Here is a 16,236-nt window from a genome sequence, read left to right as displayed (position 1 = left end):
ACACATCAAAATAAAATCCCTGGTCATCCCTACTGCCTCCGAATTGACAGACTTGTCTGAGTGTTGGAGTGTGCCCCTGGCTATCTGTACATTTTAAAAACAAGAAAATGGTGCCATCTGCTTTGCTTAATTTAAGTCATTTTAAATAATTTATACTTTTACTTTTGATACTTAAGTATATTTAGAACCAAATACTTTGACTTTTACTTAAGTAGTATTTTACTGGTTGACTTACCTTAATAGAAAGGTATCTATACTTTTACTTAAGTATGACAACTGGGTACTTTTTCCACCATTGGTATTAGCAGACCGATATAGAAGTCAGTAGTGCAGGCAAAAAAAATCTTCAGCATCTCAGCTTTGGCATAAAAAGTTAATTGTATAATTAAGAACAGTATCTTACAGAATTCAGTAGTTGCAATTGAAAGAGTTGTCCCATCCCTTTCTCTGCAATTGTCATTCTAATGGAATACAGAAATAACAAAACCCTGTACTCAAACATTTACATCAAAAGGTGCAAAGTTATGGTCAAAGACACAAAACATGCTATCAAAATATAGTTTTAAAATCAAATAACATGGAAAACACTTTTTGTGCAGTATTAATTTTCCAGCCTTACAAACCACTTAATGTAATACATTACTGTATTGTACATTGGCTGGTCATCTAGGTCTGTACCTGTAGGCTTTCCATCACTGAAAAAAACCTATGCAAAAACAGTAATTGATCAAATGGTTTGTGATGTGGCTCAGTCGGTAGAGCATGGTGCTTGCAAAGCTAAGGTTGTAGGTTTGATTCCAAGGGGGGACCAGTATGAAAAAGTATGACATTATGCATTCACTACTGTAAGTTGCTCTGGATAAAAGTATCTACTAAAATGGAAAAGGAATGAACAGACCATTTTAGTTCTCACATAGAAATAAGTTGCATTTGCAAAGTATTTCAAGACACTTGAAAATATAAAGCAAGTATTTTTATATTCCTCAATTATCAGATTAACTGTTTTGTACAGATAATTATCAGACTCAAGTTACAAATGCACAAAAGTAGTGCACTGGGCCTTTACTAGTCCTTTATTAGCAGCAGAGCAAGCAGAAGAAAACAAAACTGCCCCCCCCCCCCCCCCTTTGTAACACAGGGCTCAGAGGACACACCCAAATGAAGTAAGTGGGCCAACTGGGGGTGTTTTATGACAAATTAGTTCCCAACATGAATTCTCCAGACATCATAAAGCAAGTAATGACAAGAATGCCTGCCATGTGATGGGTTGACTTTGTACAAGGGCAACAAACAATATTTGTAATTTAGACAATGGAAATACAGGAGTTCAAAGTTGCCATTTGTAAGAAGGTAAGATTTACAAAATGCTTTATTCTGAGTGGTGGGGAAAAAAATACAGTGGATAGAACAAAACCAACAGTCTCTCACCACTCCAAGTCAAACATTTATTTATAGAATACATGGACTAAACGCTGTCAGCACAAACCTATTTTTTACAGGGTCAACCTTGACAAAGAGATTGAGAGACAAAGCATATAGAAAAAAACAAAGCATATTATACAGGTCAAACTTAGTATTGACTCCTTACGAACAGTCTACAAAGTATTTATCTTAACAGTTCTATTACTAGTAAGTTCTAGTAAAGTGTCATCCATGGTTTGTATGTGTTCACAGGGTGTGCCGATTTACCAACTACTACCTTTTGGCTAGAATGGAGTGGACTGGGTGAAGAGAAATGACACATTGGGAAACATCTCATTATGCCCGTTGAAACCCTTGAAACTGACCATAGATGAAAAATTGCAGTTTTAAGAGTAATATTTTTTTTCAAACTTTAAAAAACAGCTTTGCATTTACCTGAAATACTACCTTGGACTATGGGTACACAAGTAAACTAAAACAAACTTACATTTAACAGACCAGTGTTGGTTATATTATCGCTTTTCTTGTCTTGCAATGACAATCTCTTTCCACAGGTGCCTTAATTCAGCCATTCTGATTGTTGAACTCTGACCTTACGATCCACAGTCTTAATAACCAATACCAACCTAGTATAGTCAAACAGGTACTAAGGTGCATAAAACAAGGTCAATACATCTATCCTATTTAAGGCTATCCGCTATTGCAATAAGCCATGTGTATAGTGGCTAAGATTTTAAACTACAAAATGAAAACAGAACACTGCATTAGGATGGGAAGGTTCAAAATGTCTCTTGTTGTGGGGTGGGAGCTGGAAGCGGTGGGTGGTCAGCTGGAATTTTCTGGAGAGCCTGTGGTGGTCAACTACAACCCCGTTCACCACATGGACATCTGGTAGTTGAACTTGATCTTCAGCAGGTACTTCAGGTTCACCTGTGCCACATCATACACAATATATCTAGAGGAGGCAAGGTTAAGTGAAATAGGAACTAGGGAACAGTGTGGGGGTATGGCATATTATTCGATGCAAGTCCTCAAACAGAAATACAACAAAAGGTTGTAAACTCGTCTTGATAACAGGACACATATCCATCTCTCAACCTCGTACATGTGTAATAACAATGTAGTAGAGATGGTTTTAAATTCTATTGACAAGGCAGTGCATAAACCCACTTGGATGAAAATGGGCAAAAGTATAAGACTCAGATTCAGAAGACAGGCAGAGGCCCTCAGAGGAAGCAAAGGATACTCGTTGTACAGCAGACTCGTGTCGTCGATGTTGGTGTTGGTTCCTTTTCCCAGAGGCACTTGCACCCCATCTAAAGTGACAGTGGCACTAGGATCTGGGGCGTTTCGACCCAACCCTAACAGGGAGAGAAGGAAGAAAATAATGAGTTAAGTGCCAAGTAAGTTACAGTAATATAAATGTGTCTACATATTGCATGATTGTATACAGCCTTTTCAATTACTTAAATATGATTTAAAATCACCTTACCTTTCACACTGTGTTTACCCTTGGGTAGTTTTGTGATGTGTGAGGCCTTCTTCAGTTCATGCCTGTACAAAAGATAAACAAATATTAATAACGATAGTTGGCATTGCAGAGAATATGGAATATTAAAAGGATTCTATGAACCTGAGCCGTCACTCACATGTTTCCGAGGGCGACCTCTCCCAGTAGAAGTAGGCCAGTTGGGTCGGACTGGGAGGTGTGGCAGTAGTTGGCCGACTTGGACACCATGTCGGCAAAGTACACACCTTTGCCAAACATGTAACCCGTCTGGAATGTATCAGGACAGCATCATGAGCGTTTTTTCAAATGTCACAACGTAGTAAAGCTGAATTTGAACCGGTGCTGTTGCCATATAATGATAAATATGGACTGCATACAAGACCATGTCACCAGGTACTAAAAAGAATCCCATGTTGATCAGCTATCATAAAAACAGAAAGAAGGAACTTCCGCTATGCATCCCAAGCATTAGCTGGCGCCGTAGTGAGAGGAGGACACTCACCACGGGGGCTTCAGGAGGAGCGATACGCAGACCCTGAGAAAGGATACCAGCGTAGTTGGTGGCACGAGAACCGTGCCACAGAAGCTGTCGATTGGGCAGATCCTGGAAGGGGCGGTACTTCTGGTACTCTCCCTCCCTAACGATCTTGAAGATCTGAGAGGGCGGAAGCAAGACACCGCGGAAGTTTTATTAGTCTTATGTAAGGGATACACATCGTATACACCGTCCATAGAAATGCTTACTTGAAGGTTCCTTCTCAACAATGCAACAGTAAGAAATAATCAAATATAAGAATAGGAACATAGAGTAAATGGCTCAGTATAATAGAATATACATTTTATCACAGGTATAATACAGGAAGGCACAACTTATAGTCCAATATTTATGTGTTTTGGGGAAGGGGATATTAGGGGGTAAGTGTTTAAATTATGCAGTATTTAGCAGTCATAATAAGAGTCTGGTAGAAGCAGTTGTGAAGTGTGTGTATGTGAGCTTCTCAGGAAAATCTTACCTCCTCAACTTCCAGTGTGTAGGTGTTGTGTGTAGCAGCGTGTGTGTTCTTGACATACTGCAGAATGATCTCTGCCTCCTCTGTGGTCTTGTCAACAACCTGCAAGGTGGATGACAAATACAACACAATTCATAACTTTTAGAGCACTGTATTCACAAGAGAGAGTAGCATTGAAAAACCACCAGGCCCTACTGTACCTCAATCTTGGTTTTGAGTTTCTCATAGTTGATGTCGATAGGGTCCTTCTTGTTATCCTCGGCCCCTCCTTTCAGCAGACTGTAGGCCACTTCAATGTCCAGCAGGTTGTCCAACATCTGGACCTTAGCCTGGTTTGTAGTGGGACACAAAGGGTTAAAAACAGCTACCATTACTTAGTGAAGAGTTTAGAAATAAAGTCAACTAGACTCCTTTGGTTCAAGTACCTCTGGATAACTGACTGACTGTGTACATTTAGAGCTGGAGGTCTGACAAATCTGGCCTTAATAACCACGTACTCTTAAAAACCTCTACCCGGCACAGCCAGAAGATGACTGGCCACCCCTCAGAGCCCGCCTTTCTAGGGATTTTTTCCTAGCCACCGTGCTTCTACATCTGCCTTGCTCGCTCTCCAGGGTTTTAGGCTCCGTTTCTGTAGTAGCACTTTGTAACAATTGCTAATAAATACATTTGATTGAGAGGATGAGCGTGAGAGAGAACACAGGTGTCCTCACCTGAATGTAGTCAAGGTTGCTGAGCAGCGGTGGTTTCTTCATGCCAAAGTCGTGAGGTATGAGGGTGTAGAAGCGATTGGACAGGTCCAGAATTTGGGACTCTGAGGAACTGTCCGACACAGCCTGCTGCACCTCACTGAGGAGGGCGTAGGCACTCTGAATCTGCCTCTTACTCAGCTTCCCCAGCGGCATCTTCTGGAGGTCAATCTGACAGGAAAGACAAAAGATGAATGACTCATTCTCAATTAAGAGAAATCAAAGGGGGAAATGGGGGTCACATTTGGACAAAAATACACATTAAGAAAAACCAACACACACACACTCTCTCCAACTCAGTACCCACCTCAAACTCCACCATGGCCTTCTTCATGCTCTCCACATCAAAGATGGTCCTGATGAGTTCCTGGACAGGCTTGGCCAGCAGAGAGTTTGTGCCAGCACTGGCTGTCAGCCTCTTCACCGCCTCCTCATCCTGGTGGGGAAAACAACCAATCAGATATGGGACAGAGATAGGATGGGCCAATCAGGGTTAATCGGTGAAGGCCACAGTATACATTTCTCAATTAAAAGTTGGCCTGTCAAGTCAAATGCACAACAAGTTTCTTAAATATGAACACAAACGGTCCTGTGTGTGTCTGTGTGTTCTAGCTGTACCTGACCGTAGTCGATCTCCAGAGGGTAGAACCTGTTGGGATACTTGGTGAAGTGGGAAGAGCCCCAGGCGTTGCCTGTCTTCTCTTCGTACACACCCAGGAAGTTGTCCATGGCAGAGTTCTTATCCTGGAACTTATCCAGCTTATTTCCCCCAATGGTGGTGCCCACTCTGCCCCAGGAGCGGAACACCCAGTACCTACACACAGAGAAGAAAGACAGAGGGAGAGGGAAGAGAAGGGTGAGATGAGCTGAAATAGGGACAAGAAAGAGGTAGGAGAAAGAGGAAGAGAAATACAGGGAAAGCAGAGAGAGTAGCACAGGGGAGAGAGGAGTGGTGAATGGGGAGGATAAAGAGAAAGGGATGAGAGGAAGTGGCCCCCTTTCACCCGGAGGATAGACTAACCGTTTATGCACATCGTCCTCCAGCAGCTGCAGTTTGTAGTAGGAGTTGGTACCCCTGACGATGTCCACCAGACCTAGCGTAGCGCTGAAGATCTTGCCATTCTGATCCAGGACATGAGCACTGTTCTCTAGACATGAGTCTGGGTCCACTGCTGCCCCTCCTTTCACAGTCAGCTTCATCTTCTTACTGGCCTTGCTAACACCTGAAAAAGCAGAAATTAGATTGTTACAACTGTAAAAGTGGAATTGACCCAACTGCCATACACTCTAGCATAGCAGCTTGTAAAAAGAAAATACTCCACGATAACAGTCAGTTAAGTTACTCAATGTTACTTCCGATTCCGTACCTTCCTCCTCCTTCACCCTCTTGGTGCTCTTGCCAGCCATGGCTCCAGACCTGGAGGCTGCTGATTGAACCTGGGTCTCTAGTTTGACCTCGGCCCCCCAGGGGGAGATGGCGTGCAGGGAGACCAGCTCCTGCAGGGCCTTGCCCGAGGACTTGATGTCAGTAAGGAAGTCCTCTGAGACCACGCGCACGCCCGCCTCCTCTGCCTCCTCCATCTTCTTACTCATCTTCTCTACTTCCTCTGTGAGAAAGAGAGCACACCAAAGATGTCAAACTAGGGAAAACAAAGAAATCCAACCTATCCTTCTGAAAATCTGTGTAATTTGTTACTGTAAGGGTGAACAAAAGTTGAATCCAACAGCCCCCTCGGATTGATTGGCTACTCACTCTTGGTGCTGAGGCAGAGAGTAGCCTTATTGGCTGTGCCGGTGATCTTCCCGCCCAGCTCCTCCACGGCAGCCTTCAGCTCGTCCTTGTTCTGTCTCAGCTTGCCCACAGTCAGCAACTTCATCCCTGTCAGAGGCTTATCTACAGGGGAGAGGAACCGATATAGACAGAATTAGAATGAGTAGAATGGCCATTCCAATACTATGAATGGGGCTGGTCATGTTCTAGCATCGCACTTAGGAACAAGATAATATATTCACTGTAGAATAGAGAAGCAAAAATAGAGTGAAATCATTGTTGTTTTACTCTAAAAGAGGCATCTCCATTTCGGCCAGATTCCTCAGCACAATGAGAAGATAATGACTCAAGTCATTCCAACAAGTTGGCCCACTACACCACATTCTCCTACTGGTTTCTGCTTACCTGCAGGGGCTCCCTCTGGGAGGGGTATACTGGGATCACTGGAGGCACTGGGGACAGGAGCGGATGCAGAAGAGGCTGGGGGAGGGGCCACCTTGGGGAACACCCGGTCCTGTCTCTTAAACTTGAACTTCTTGAGGAAGGGAAGCTCATGGAACTCCTGCAGGGGAATAGATTGGAGGAGGAGATGGTTGAGTTGGACATTCACAAGAGCATAGTGAGTTATATCTGAGATCTTTGTCGAATTCATTAGGCACGACACTGAAGAAAACAGTCCAAAACAAGCAGGTACTATGTGAACTTGTCCAATAAGAAATGGCTTTTTCATTTTCTGTTGCAAAACTTTTTGCTTAGTTTTCCCTACAACCCAGATAAATGAAATTATATTTGTTACATGCACGAAATACGGTGAAATGCTTACTTACAAGCCCCTAACCAACAATGCAGTTAAGAAAATAGAGTTAGGAAAATATTTACTTTATAAACAATACCGAGGCTATATGCAGGGGGTACCAGTACTGAGTCAATGTGCGGGGGTACAGGTCAGTCAAGGTCATTTGTACATGTAGGTACAGGTAAAGTGACTATGCATAGATCATAAACAGCGAGTAGCAGCAGCGTACATGAACATCAAACTCTACAGACGCTCTGAACCCAAAGAAGGGGGCCTACCTTGGGGATGACCCAGCCCTTGCGGTTGGGCAGCTGGGTCTTGAACACACACTTGGTCCAGGCGGAGAGGTCTCCAGTGCAGTAGTAGGCGTCGCTCTTGAACACCAGCTGGCCCTGGCACTCCTCGCAGGGCTTCAGTGCGCCAAAGGCCATGCAGTCTCCTAGGCTGTCCACCACCTGTCAATTAAACAACACACGATTTGACTGGCTGTTTGAACCATCACACAGACACACAAACCACACACTTTTACACAGTTAAATGAGACAGACCGCAGAAATGGACAGATAGAGAGAAAGACAACTACTGAGACAGATACAGTGAGCCTCCTTACATTGGACTCTCCAGAGGGCACTTCCTGTCCGTTGGCGATGAGCAGCTCCTTCATGTCGTTGGTGGAACAGAACTGCCTGAGCTTGTCCTTGATGCCCCAGATCAGCTGGCTCTGCTCCTGTACACACACAACCACACAAGAGGGGGTTTGGAAAACATCACCTGCAAAACATATGGGCATATAGTTGCATACACACATTCAACATGACAACAATGACATTATGTTACTAATTTGATGAAGTAAAGAAATATTAATGTTAAGGCATTTCTGCAATTTTCAGGAGTGAACCTTCATCTGCAAGTCCACTTTCTTCTTCTCCTCCTCATCCTTCTTCTTCTTCTTCGATGCCCCTTCTCCATCTACCTCATCAGTCTCTCTCTTTCTGAGGGAAAAACAGGGAAAATAAATGGCTTACATTCTCTATGCAGGAACCAATTTATCTACCAAGCAAAACATTTACAAGCAACATTTCAAATAACACTATCCTGTAATTCATCCTCCAAGAGAAAGTTTTGCTGTTGAAAACTTCCTGAAGGAACTTGACAGGCACGGACTTCCCCATTAACTTTGTAAATGAGGCCTGTTGGGAGCAGAGCCTTATCCAAGGTTAGTCAAACAGGCCTGACACCTTCATTAATCAGGGAGATTCATTAGTGTCCTGACACCTGGTGGAGACGCACATCACCCAGTCTCTGGAGATGATTCAAGTTACTACACGTCCCTGTGACTCCGTAGGTGATTAGGATGTCACCCACTTCCCCTCCCTCTGGTCAACCTCTCCCCTTCAGGAGGGAAATTAATCAGCTTCCCAGAGGCCTATCCTGTCCCTCTAAACATCTGTAAATCACTGCCCCTTAAACACATTGTCCCATAGTGGTCACCAACTGACTCACAGGACAGGAAACAAACACCAAAAAACATCCACCTCCTATGATAGAATCTATAAAAACGACCCATCTCTGCCTTGTGCACACACTAAGCCTGTGTGTGGTCATAGCAGTAGCAGTGGTTGGGAGAGAGGTGGTACTTTGTAGAGATGGCAGCAGATCAATACTAATGCATTCCCTTTCTCACAAGTCCTCCTGATGAACACTGCTCTTCATTAGAGAGAGGGAGAGTCAGGCACAGAACAAGACGGACATTCTTCATTTTAAGGATCATTATTCTGACTAGCTACCGTTTGGTAAGTAGCCCTTTCTTTACCAAAACTGCATTTTTATGTAGTAAATCAATAAGGAATCATTTAAATCAGAATCACTTTAAGACAATTTTCACAATGTTACAGTAAGCAAGTCTGACTTCCCTTTCAATTTCAGGAAAATGACAGAGATCACAGCATCACTAAATCGCTCAACCTCCCTTCTCTTCGACAACTCAACCTTCCCCCCATACCTTCAACCCCTCTGGACCTCCTCTTCCTCCCCCTCTTCCACCCCTCCTCCCCCTGACCTGGTGGTGTCCCCCAACGTTGTGTACATGGTGGCTGAACTCATCATAGCAACCCTCTCCACCGTGGGTAACCTGCTGGTGTGTGCTGCCGTTGGCCTCAATAGGAAGCTACGTACTGTCACCAACTACTTCCTAGTGTCGCTGGCCGTAGCCGACATCTGCGTGGGTGCACTGGCCATCCCTTGCGCCATCCTCACTGGCGTTGGCGTGCCCCGCCACAACCTCTACCTGTGTCTGCTGATGCTAAGTGTGCTCATCATGCTAACCCAGAGCTCCATCTTCAGCCTGCTAGCTGTAGCTGTGGAGCGCTACGTGGCCATCTTCCTGCCCTTCCGCTACCACACGCTCATGACACCACGCAACGCTATCCTAGTTATCCTGGTGACCTGGGTGCTGGCTTTCCTCATTGGCCTGGTGCCCCTCATGGGCTGGCACAAAACACCGCCCGACTCAGGCTACTGCTTCTTCGTCTTCGTGGTGGACATGACCTATATGGTCTACTTCAACTTCTTTGCCTGCGTGCTAGCGCCCCTGGTGGTCATGTTCCTCATCTACGCCAAGATCTTTGTGACAGTCAAGCGGCAGGTACGGCGCATCGCAGCAGAGCGCGGGGGCGGCGTGGGGGGTGCGGAGGGGCAGGCGGCCCGGGCGGCCAGCATGAAGAAGGAGATAAAGACAGCCACGTCGCTGTTCCTCGTCCTCTTCCTCTTCACTGCCTGCTGGATACCACTGCACGTCATCAACTGCTTCCTGCTGCTCTGCCCCGGCTGCCCTGTGCCTTTGGAGCTCCTCCTCACCGCCATTATCCTATCACACGCAAACTCTGCCGTTAACCCCTTTCTGTACGCGTACAAGATGAAGACCTTCCGGAACACCTTTAAGGCCATCTTCCTCTGCTGTAGAGCTCTAGGGGACTGGGAAGAGGCGGCCGATGGTGGGGGGACCACCACCCACAGGACCTGACCGAAGACCCGTTGGTACCGTCTTGACTCGCCATTCCTTAAATGTTCAACTGGTGAGGATTATGTACCATTTGGTGGTCTTTATGCCCAGAGAACTGTCTTTTACAATAAACAGAACTGCTAGAATATCAGGGACACATCTCCTAACTAACGTTAATATACCACTATGTACATTCCAGTAAAGTTCAAGTTTGTGGACACCAGACTACTTTATTTGCTTCATTAGAGAAAGCCTCACCCTTTAGATTTGACAGCGGGGAGCCTTCTCTTCAGCTCCTCCTTGTCCTCCACCCTGAGTGTGTTAAAGCCTTTGAGCTGAGCGGCGCTGTACTCTTGTTTGAAGACCAGCTCCTCCCTGCGGCCCACAAAGCAGGCGGTATGGTACCAGCGGTCTATCAACCCCAGCTGGGGCTTCTCTGGGTCAATCGTCTTCTTAGATACACGGATCTGGTCCTGGGGCACAGAGGAGAGGAGTTCGGGTTGTTATGATAGTGTATATTTGGGTTTATGTAGGATACCTATTCAAGTATTTATGGACATTGACAATCTATTCTAAAACTTTCTATTTTTATTTTTTACACTGAACAGATGTTGAGGAATAGCTGTACTGTAATTATTCATTTTACAGCCATGTGTATCAGATCATCTCTATGTACAAAATAAACAGATCTAAATATTGACTCCTCACCTTTTCAATTTTCTGCTCACACCCTTTACATGTGCTGCGATTGGACTTGGCATACTCCACTGCAAAGTCATTCAGAGTCTTCTCTCCTTTGGCCCCACCCTTCACATCACCTTTTCCTGTGAGGAAGAGAGAAGCCATATTTGAAATCTGACCTCCAGTCAATGAGCATGACATTTTTTGGGGTCCCATTTCGATGACATCAAAGGGGTACACAGATGACTCCACGCTGGGAGAAAAGTTAATGGTTAAAGACTGACCTCCTGCAGCTCCCCCAGTCTCGATGGCCTTCTTGACCTTCTCCTGGTCCTCCCATCGCAGGTCAGAGAATCCAGCGATGTCTGCAGGAGACTGGGCAGACGCCCGCAGCCAGAAGCAGGAGAAGTGGTGCCAGTGGGGCACCTTACCATCAAACATGGGCGACTGGGGAAAATACAATAATGGGAGGGTCATGGTGGGTAAGGTAATCACACTACATTGTACATATATAGTCCAGGTTGTAGGCTCATATGACTCAGGGTAACAAAAAAAATGGTCACCAGCAGGCACACTTGCCATCTTATCTAGCAAGCTATGTCACTTATTTCACTTGTGAAGTGTAAACATTGGTTCATGTGAAATTCTTGGCACAATTCACACAACTCTCAAAAGTGTTATGACAAATGACTGCACTGGCGATGTTGCTGAAGTTTTCCCTGAGCTAATTTGGAAATGGGTCAAACTGACATATGGTGCTTTCAAAACTACTGAACTCGGAAAAAACTTGGTCAAATCATGACGTAAGTGATCTTGTGGTAGGAGTTCTAGAAAGCTGCCCCGAGTTCCCAGCTTGGCATTCCGAGTTGCACCTTGGATGACAATTCAAAACGATTTTCTACAGTAGGAGCGCGTTTTTTTAGCAGTTGTTGTGAACGCGCTAAATTCAAAGATTTCCAAGTTCCGAATTGTTTTGAAAGCGGCAGATGCTACCGCAGGTCGTTGAATTGAACTAATTAATTATTGGAAATCAAGGGCATAACGCTAGCTGTAGCAGAGATGCGGTAAAGAGGTGGAACGCGACCTTTTTATTTATTTATTTTCACCTTTATTTAACCAGATAGGCTAGTTGAGAACAAGTTCTCATTTACAACTGCGACCTGGCCAAGATAAAGCATAGCAGTGTGACCTAATGGAGATTTGCCATGGAAACGCGTTGGGAAAGATGCCGTTGGGGACAGACACGAAACTCCTCAATGACCCCAGCAAAATGAACATATTAGGCCGTTATTGATGTGTATTTGACACTTGAGGTAAAAAATTTGTAAAAATTAAGTATAATTCTTATACAGATGTTAACCCCAATACATGTTAATGGCATCGTCACCAATCAACTGCAATACAGATAAAAACGAATTTGACTAACACAACAGAGTTGTGTGTGATAGTTATGCTACCAGTTTATACGAAGCGAAATTAGTTAGCAGTCAATTCTATTAAACCAGAAAAGGGAAAACTTCTGTTATGTAGCGAAAACTGCCAATTATATCCTAACCGGATATTAGTAGCCACATTGCGGGCCTGTTACAATACATAAATCACGACGGGTTGTACGAATATCCACTGTTAGAACGGATGTGTTTAACCTGCGACAATTCTGCTTCCTTCTCCCCACTATCTGCATTCCATTTACTTCGATCACATCTACGCAAATCATCCAAAAAAGAATGCGCTGCTGGTGCGAAGGAATCAAAGCCCGTTCTCATTTAAGCATTCGGAAGCCATTTAAACGCAAATGAGTTCTATCAAGACAACACAAACATGCTGTATTCGTAAAGGAAATCCACAACATATCAATAATGGGCTGTTTAGTGCAGAAACAACATAACCGTATAAGTGATTCTTAATGATTCTGAGATTGTCCACACTTATACAGTTTTCTTGGAAATCCAAAGACGCTCTAGCTACGTTACCTGCACCATGATAGCCATCCGCAGCGAATCCTTTGCTATGTTTTCCTTGCATTTCTTGCACGAAGCACGTCCACTTTTGGCATATTCAGCTTTGTAAAGCTTGTCCTCTTGTGCATCTGCCATTTTTGTTGAGTTTATACACAAAATTAGATTGATTGAATGTAAATCTAACGTGCTTGGCAGTAGCCACTACAATGTAGTTGCAGCCCGCGTGCAGAGTACCCGCGCAGATACGCAGACAAGAGCAATCGAGGAAGATGTTCTAAAAGACATAGAAAGTCAAATACAGAGTTCGATAACCAACGCTCAAAAAAACATTTTTATTTCAAACGAATAACCTTTTATTAATGATAGTATTTGTACTTTTAGGTTTTATTTTAAAGATCTATTTTTTGGACTTAAATTAAGAATATTTATACAGATTGATTGTTGAAGAAAGCTAGCTAAAATCTTACTGGTTGAAGAATTGATCCGACCAAAAGTGTTAAAAAAAACATGAACAGATTGCTTTTTATAAATAATGTTTTGTTATTGCATTTAACTCCTGGAAAGGCTGTAATCGAGGTAATTTCATTAGAAGGTGACGTGATGTCAGAGGTCAGCATGCGGGAGAAGTGGGAGTTCATGATGATAGTTTCCGACTAGTAATTACCATTTGGATGGCCGTTCAATTGGATTTTTCTGGCCTCAAAACATGGTTAAAACTACAATTTGAATATAATGAATGGTCAGTCATTACATCCACAGCTCTGTTTAACTCTGTTTATTGTTTGAATAAGGACTCTAGCTTTAAATTGTTTGTTTGTACTGAATGGTGATGGCAGACAATATAAACATAATTTGCCACTAGATGGCGCACTTCCCCATTATCTCATCTGGATCAACAGAGGCAGCCACCAAAATACTGATCAAGTAAAGATTGTATAACAAAAAAATCTGGTAATAATTGGACTGTCTGTGAATATCCTAAATTAGGCAGTGAAATATTTCTTAGCAAAATATTTGCCATAAATCAACAGCTGATAAACTGTCAGAAACATATTATTACATTATATCAACACACACAATAAACATTGAAGTGTAAATCATAAAAACAATATAAAACACAGACTAGAATATTCACTATCAACAGGAACAAATAACATAAGAGATATTATATAGGAGGCTGTTGCATGTTGGTCATTGAGTAGCTCCAAAGGAAAGTGTTTCCCCTTTCATGAAAATTAAATTGATCTGGGCTCTTCAGGACATTGCTGACTGTGCTGAAATGGGGCAGAAACGGAACATTTCTGTGCCCAGAAATGCACTACAATGCTGAATACCGCGCCCTTCTGCCCGCCCTAAATCAGCCAGAAGGAATAAGGATCTGCAGAATGGGGAAACTGGCCACAATGTTTCTGCTGCAACTTGCTGAGGTACAAAGGACAACTCTGTAGTAAAGAGTACGGTTAGTATAAGCTGTGAGATATACCTGGTTGACCACACCTATTCACACTATTTTTGAAAAGATAGCAATGTGATTTTAGCCTTTTAAATGAGAATTGTTTTTCTTGCAAACTTGTGCCCAGTCAGTAGCCACACCCAAGTGAGCTCAGAGTTCGTGTCAACATGATGGAACCGCGTTTCAGGCCAGAGTGCTTCAAAGGACTCGCTGAGATTTTAAATACAGACCAGAGAACGTGAGGCCGTGGTCCACATGTTGAAATGGCTAAAACTACAAGACTAGAAAATGGTAAGACCCTCTGAAACTCTCGACGAGAGAAGAAGGTAAAGGCGAAACATTCACAGTCTGCAGCTGGGAACCTAAAGTAGTCTAGGACAAAGACGAGAAGGAAGAACAGGTCCTGCTCACCACTGTGTGAGCAGAGAAAGACATCTAATGTGTAGCAAAATACACTTATTATTATCACTACACAGATCAAACAATGTATTTAAACAATGTGTTCTCTCGATTAACAATGATATTATACATCGTAATAAAAACATTACAAAATTGTATATCATTTACAAAAATGAATGCACTGATTTACACTAAATTAATCCAGCGAATGAAAGTCTATGATACAAAATAAGTTGCAGTTAGTCTTGGTACAGTGATGATGAAGTGAGGCATTTATTATCATGGCTTAAAGGTCTGGACTCTAATCGAACATGTAAACTGCAGGGTTAATGACATCAGTAAGTAAATACAATGCACTCCTCTTACAGTGAATTCTTATAGTAATCAAATTGTCTTGCACAGATGTGACGTCTATAAGAGTAGTGCACTGTGTTGGCCTCAGTCAGGTAAGAAATAAACATGAAAACACATTTAACAAATATGTACTGCATATGTAGATATGGCAAAAAAAAATCTATTATCATCCTAACGGTGATTGTTAAAACTCAGTAAAACTTAGACTGACAGTGGATCCTCCTGTTCAAAACAAGATGGAGTCTTGTGGGCCAAAGAGAAAGTCCTCTGAATAATGTTTAATATGACACCCAATGTGTCCCTTGAACCGACCCAACAAAATACTTTAATCCCTTGGGGTACTTGGTCCCATGTTCTGTACAGTTTTCTCTCATGAGAATCACTACATACAGTATCTCATACAGTATATATTCTCTCTCTCTGAGGATCAACCAGCTAATCCACCACAGTGGTGTTTAGAGCCAGGGCTGGACGACTCACAACATAGGAAGTCATGACCCCCTAAACAGGAAGTGCCTTTGGTGTGCTAGCAGAATCCTCTGCTAGCACTGTCCGCTGTTAGGGGCCAAGCTGAACAACACTCTGTTGGACTCTCTGCTTCTCCTTCTTCCTGGACTGTACCAGGCCAAACACCACCACTGCCAGGGTGTTCTTGCCCTCCGATTGCCCCCCTGACCGTCCCCCCAGTCCCGTTACTGACCCTTTGGGTGTGACTGCTGTAGATGAAGTAAGTCTGGACTTTCCCCTGCCGCTCACTCACTTACAATAACACAAATAAAAGGAATAGAAAGCAATACCCTAATTTTCTGAATTCCTCTTAAAGTGTACAGTACTATATACTATATCCTCATATGGCTCTGGACAATAGTGGTGCACAATGTGGGGTATAGGGTGGGGACAGAGCTACACCCCATCGATGTAGATCTGTCCCCTCAGCTCCAGGACGAAGCCCCAGGCAGCCAGGATCCCTTGTGTGGCCTCAGGCACCTGGATGTGGCCGCTCACGCCTGTGCTGTCCATGCGGCTCGCCAGGTTCACCGTTGTCCCCAGATGTCATGCCGAGGCTTGGTTGCGCTGATCACCCTGGCAACCACAGGCCCATGAGCGATGCCTGAGTTGTGGTTAGAAA

General features: G+C 43.6%; 1 protein-coding gene and 1 pseudogene across 2 annotated transcripts; one reads left to right on the top strand and one right to left on the bottom strand.

Moving 5' to 3' along the window:
* Positions 1 to 1,339: 1,339 nt before the first annotated feature.
* On the bottom strand, positions 1,340 to 13,194 carry parp1 (poly (ADP-ribose) polymerase 1). The gene is made up of 21 exons (XM_021600799.3): positions 12,914 to 13,194; positions 11,225 to 11,387; positions 10,968 to 11,083; positions 10,518 to 10,732; positions 8,157 to 8,250; positions 7,869 to 7,985; positions 7,537 to 7,713; positions 6,868 to 7,024; positions 6,445 to 6,585; positions 6,059 to 6,298; positions 5,713 to 5,914; positions 5,310 to 5,505; positions 4,999 to 5,127; positions 4,656 to 4,862; positions 4,143 to 4,271; positions 3,946 to 4,044; positions 3,435 to 3,587; positions 3,072 to 3,199; positions 2,915 to 2,976; positions 2,669 to 2,783; positions 1,340 to 2,377 (listed from the first exon to the last, which is right to left on the bottom strand). Exons 1-21 carry the CDS (start codon positions 13,034 to 13,036, stop codon positions 2,296 to 2,298), a joined length of 3,045 nt encoding a protein of 1,014 aa, XP_021456474.3. The 5' UTR covers positions 13,037 to 13,194; the 3' UTR covers positions 1,340 to 2,295.
* Positions 8,873 to 10,384, top strand: LOC110522425 (adenosine receptor A1 pseudogene; annotated as a pseudogene). Its single transcript, XR_016495429.1, has one exon. The product of XR_016495429.1 is annotated as an adenosine receptor A1 pseudogene (transcript).
* Positions 13,195 to 16,236: the final 3,042 nt, after the last annotated feature.

This window comes from Oncorhynchus mykiss, chromosome 4 (assembly GCF_057628025.1).
Source record: "Oncorhynchus mykiss isolate SJ-2025 chromosome 4, ASM5762802v1, whole genome shotgun sequence".
In the NCBI taxonomy this organism is placed as follows: domain Eukaryota; kingdom Metazoa; phylum Chordata; class Actinopteri; order Salmoniformes; family Salmonidae; genus Oncorhynchus; species Oncorhynchus mykiss.
The sequence above is the reverse complement of the archived record's forward strand: the minus strand, read 5'-3'. Positions and strand labels throughout refer to the sequence as shown.

Bases quoted from the DNA above. Each gene is read 5' to 3' on its own strand.
- parp1 (XM_021600799.3), bottom strand. From the start codon at position 13,036: ATGGCAGATGCACAAGAGGACAAGCTTTACAAAGCTGAATATGCCAAA. The intron at 4,863-4,998 runs GTGGGTACTGAG...CTTTCCTGTCAG, and splicing joins AGGCCATGGTGGAGTTTGAG to ATTGACCTCCAGAAGATGCC. The intron at 2,378-2,668 runs GTATCCTTTGCT...TGCCTCCTCTAG, and splicing joins ACGAGTCTGCTGTACAACGA to ATATATTGTGTATGATGTGG.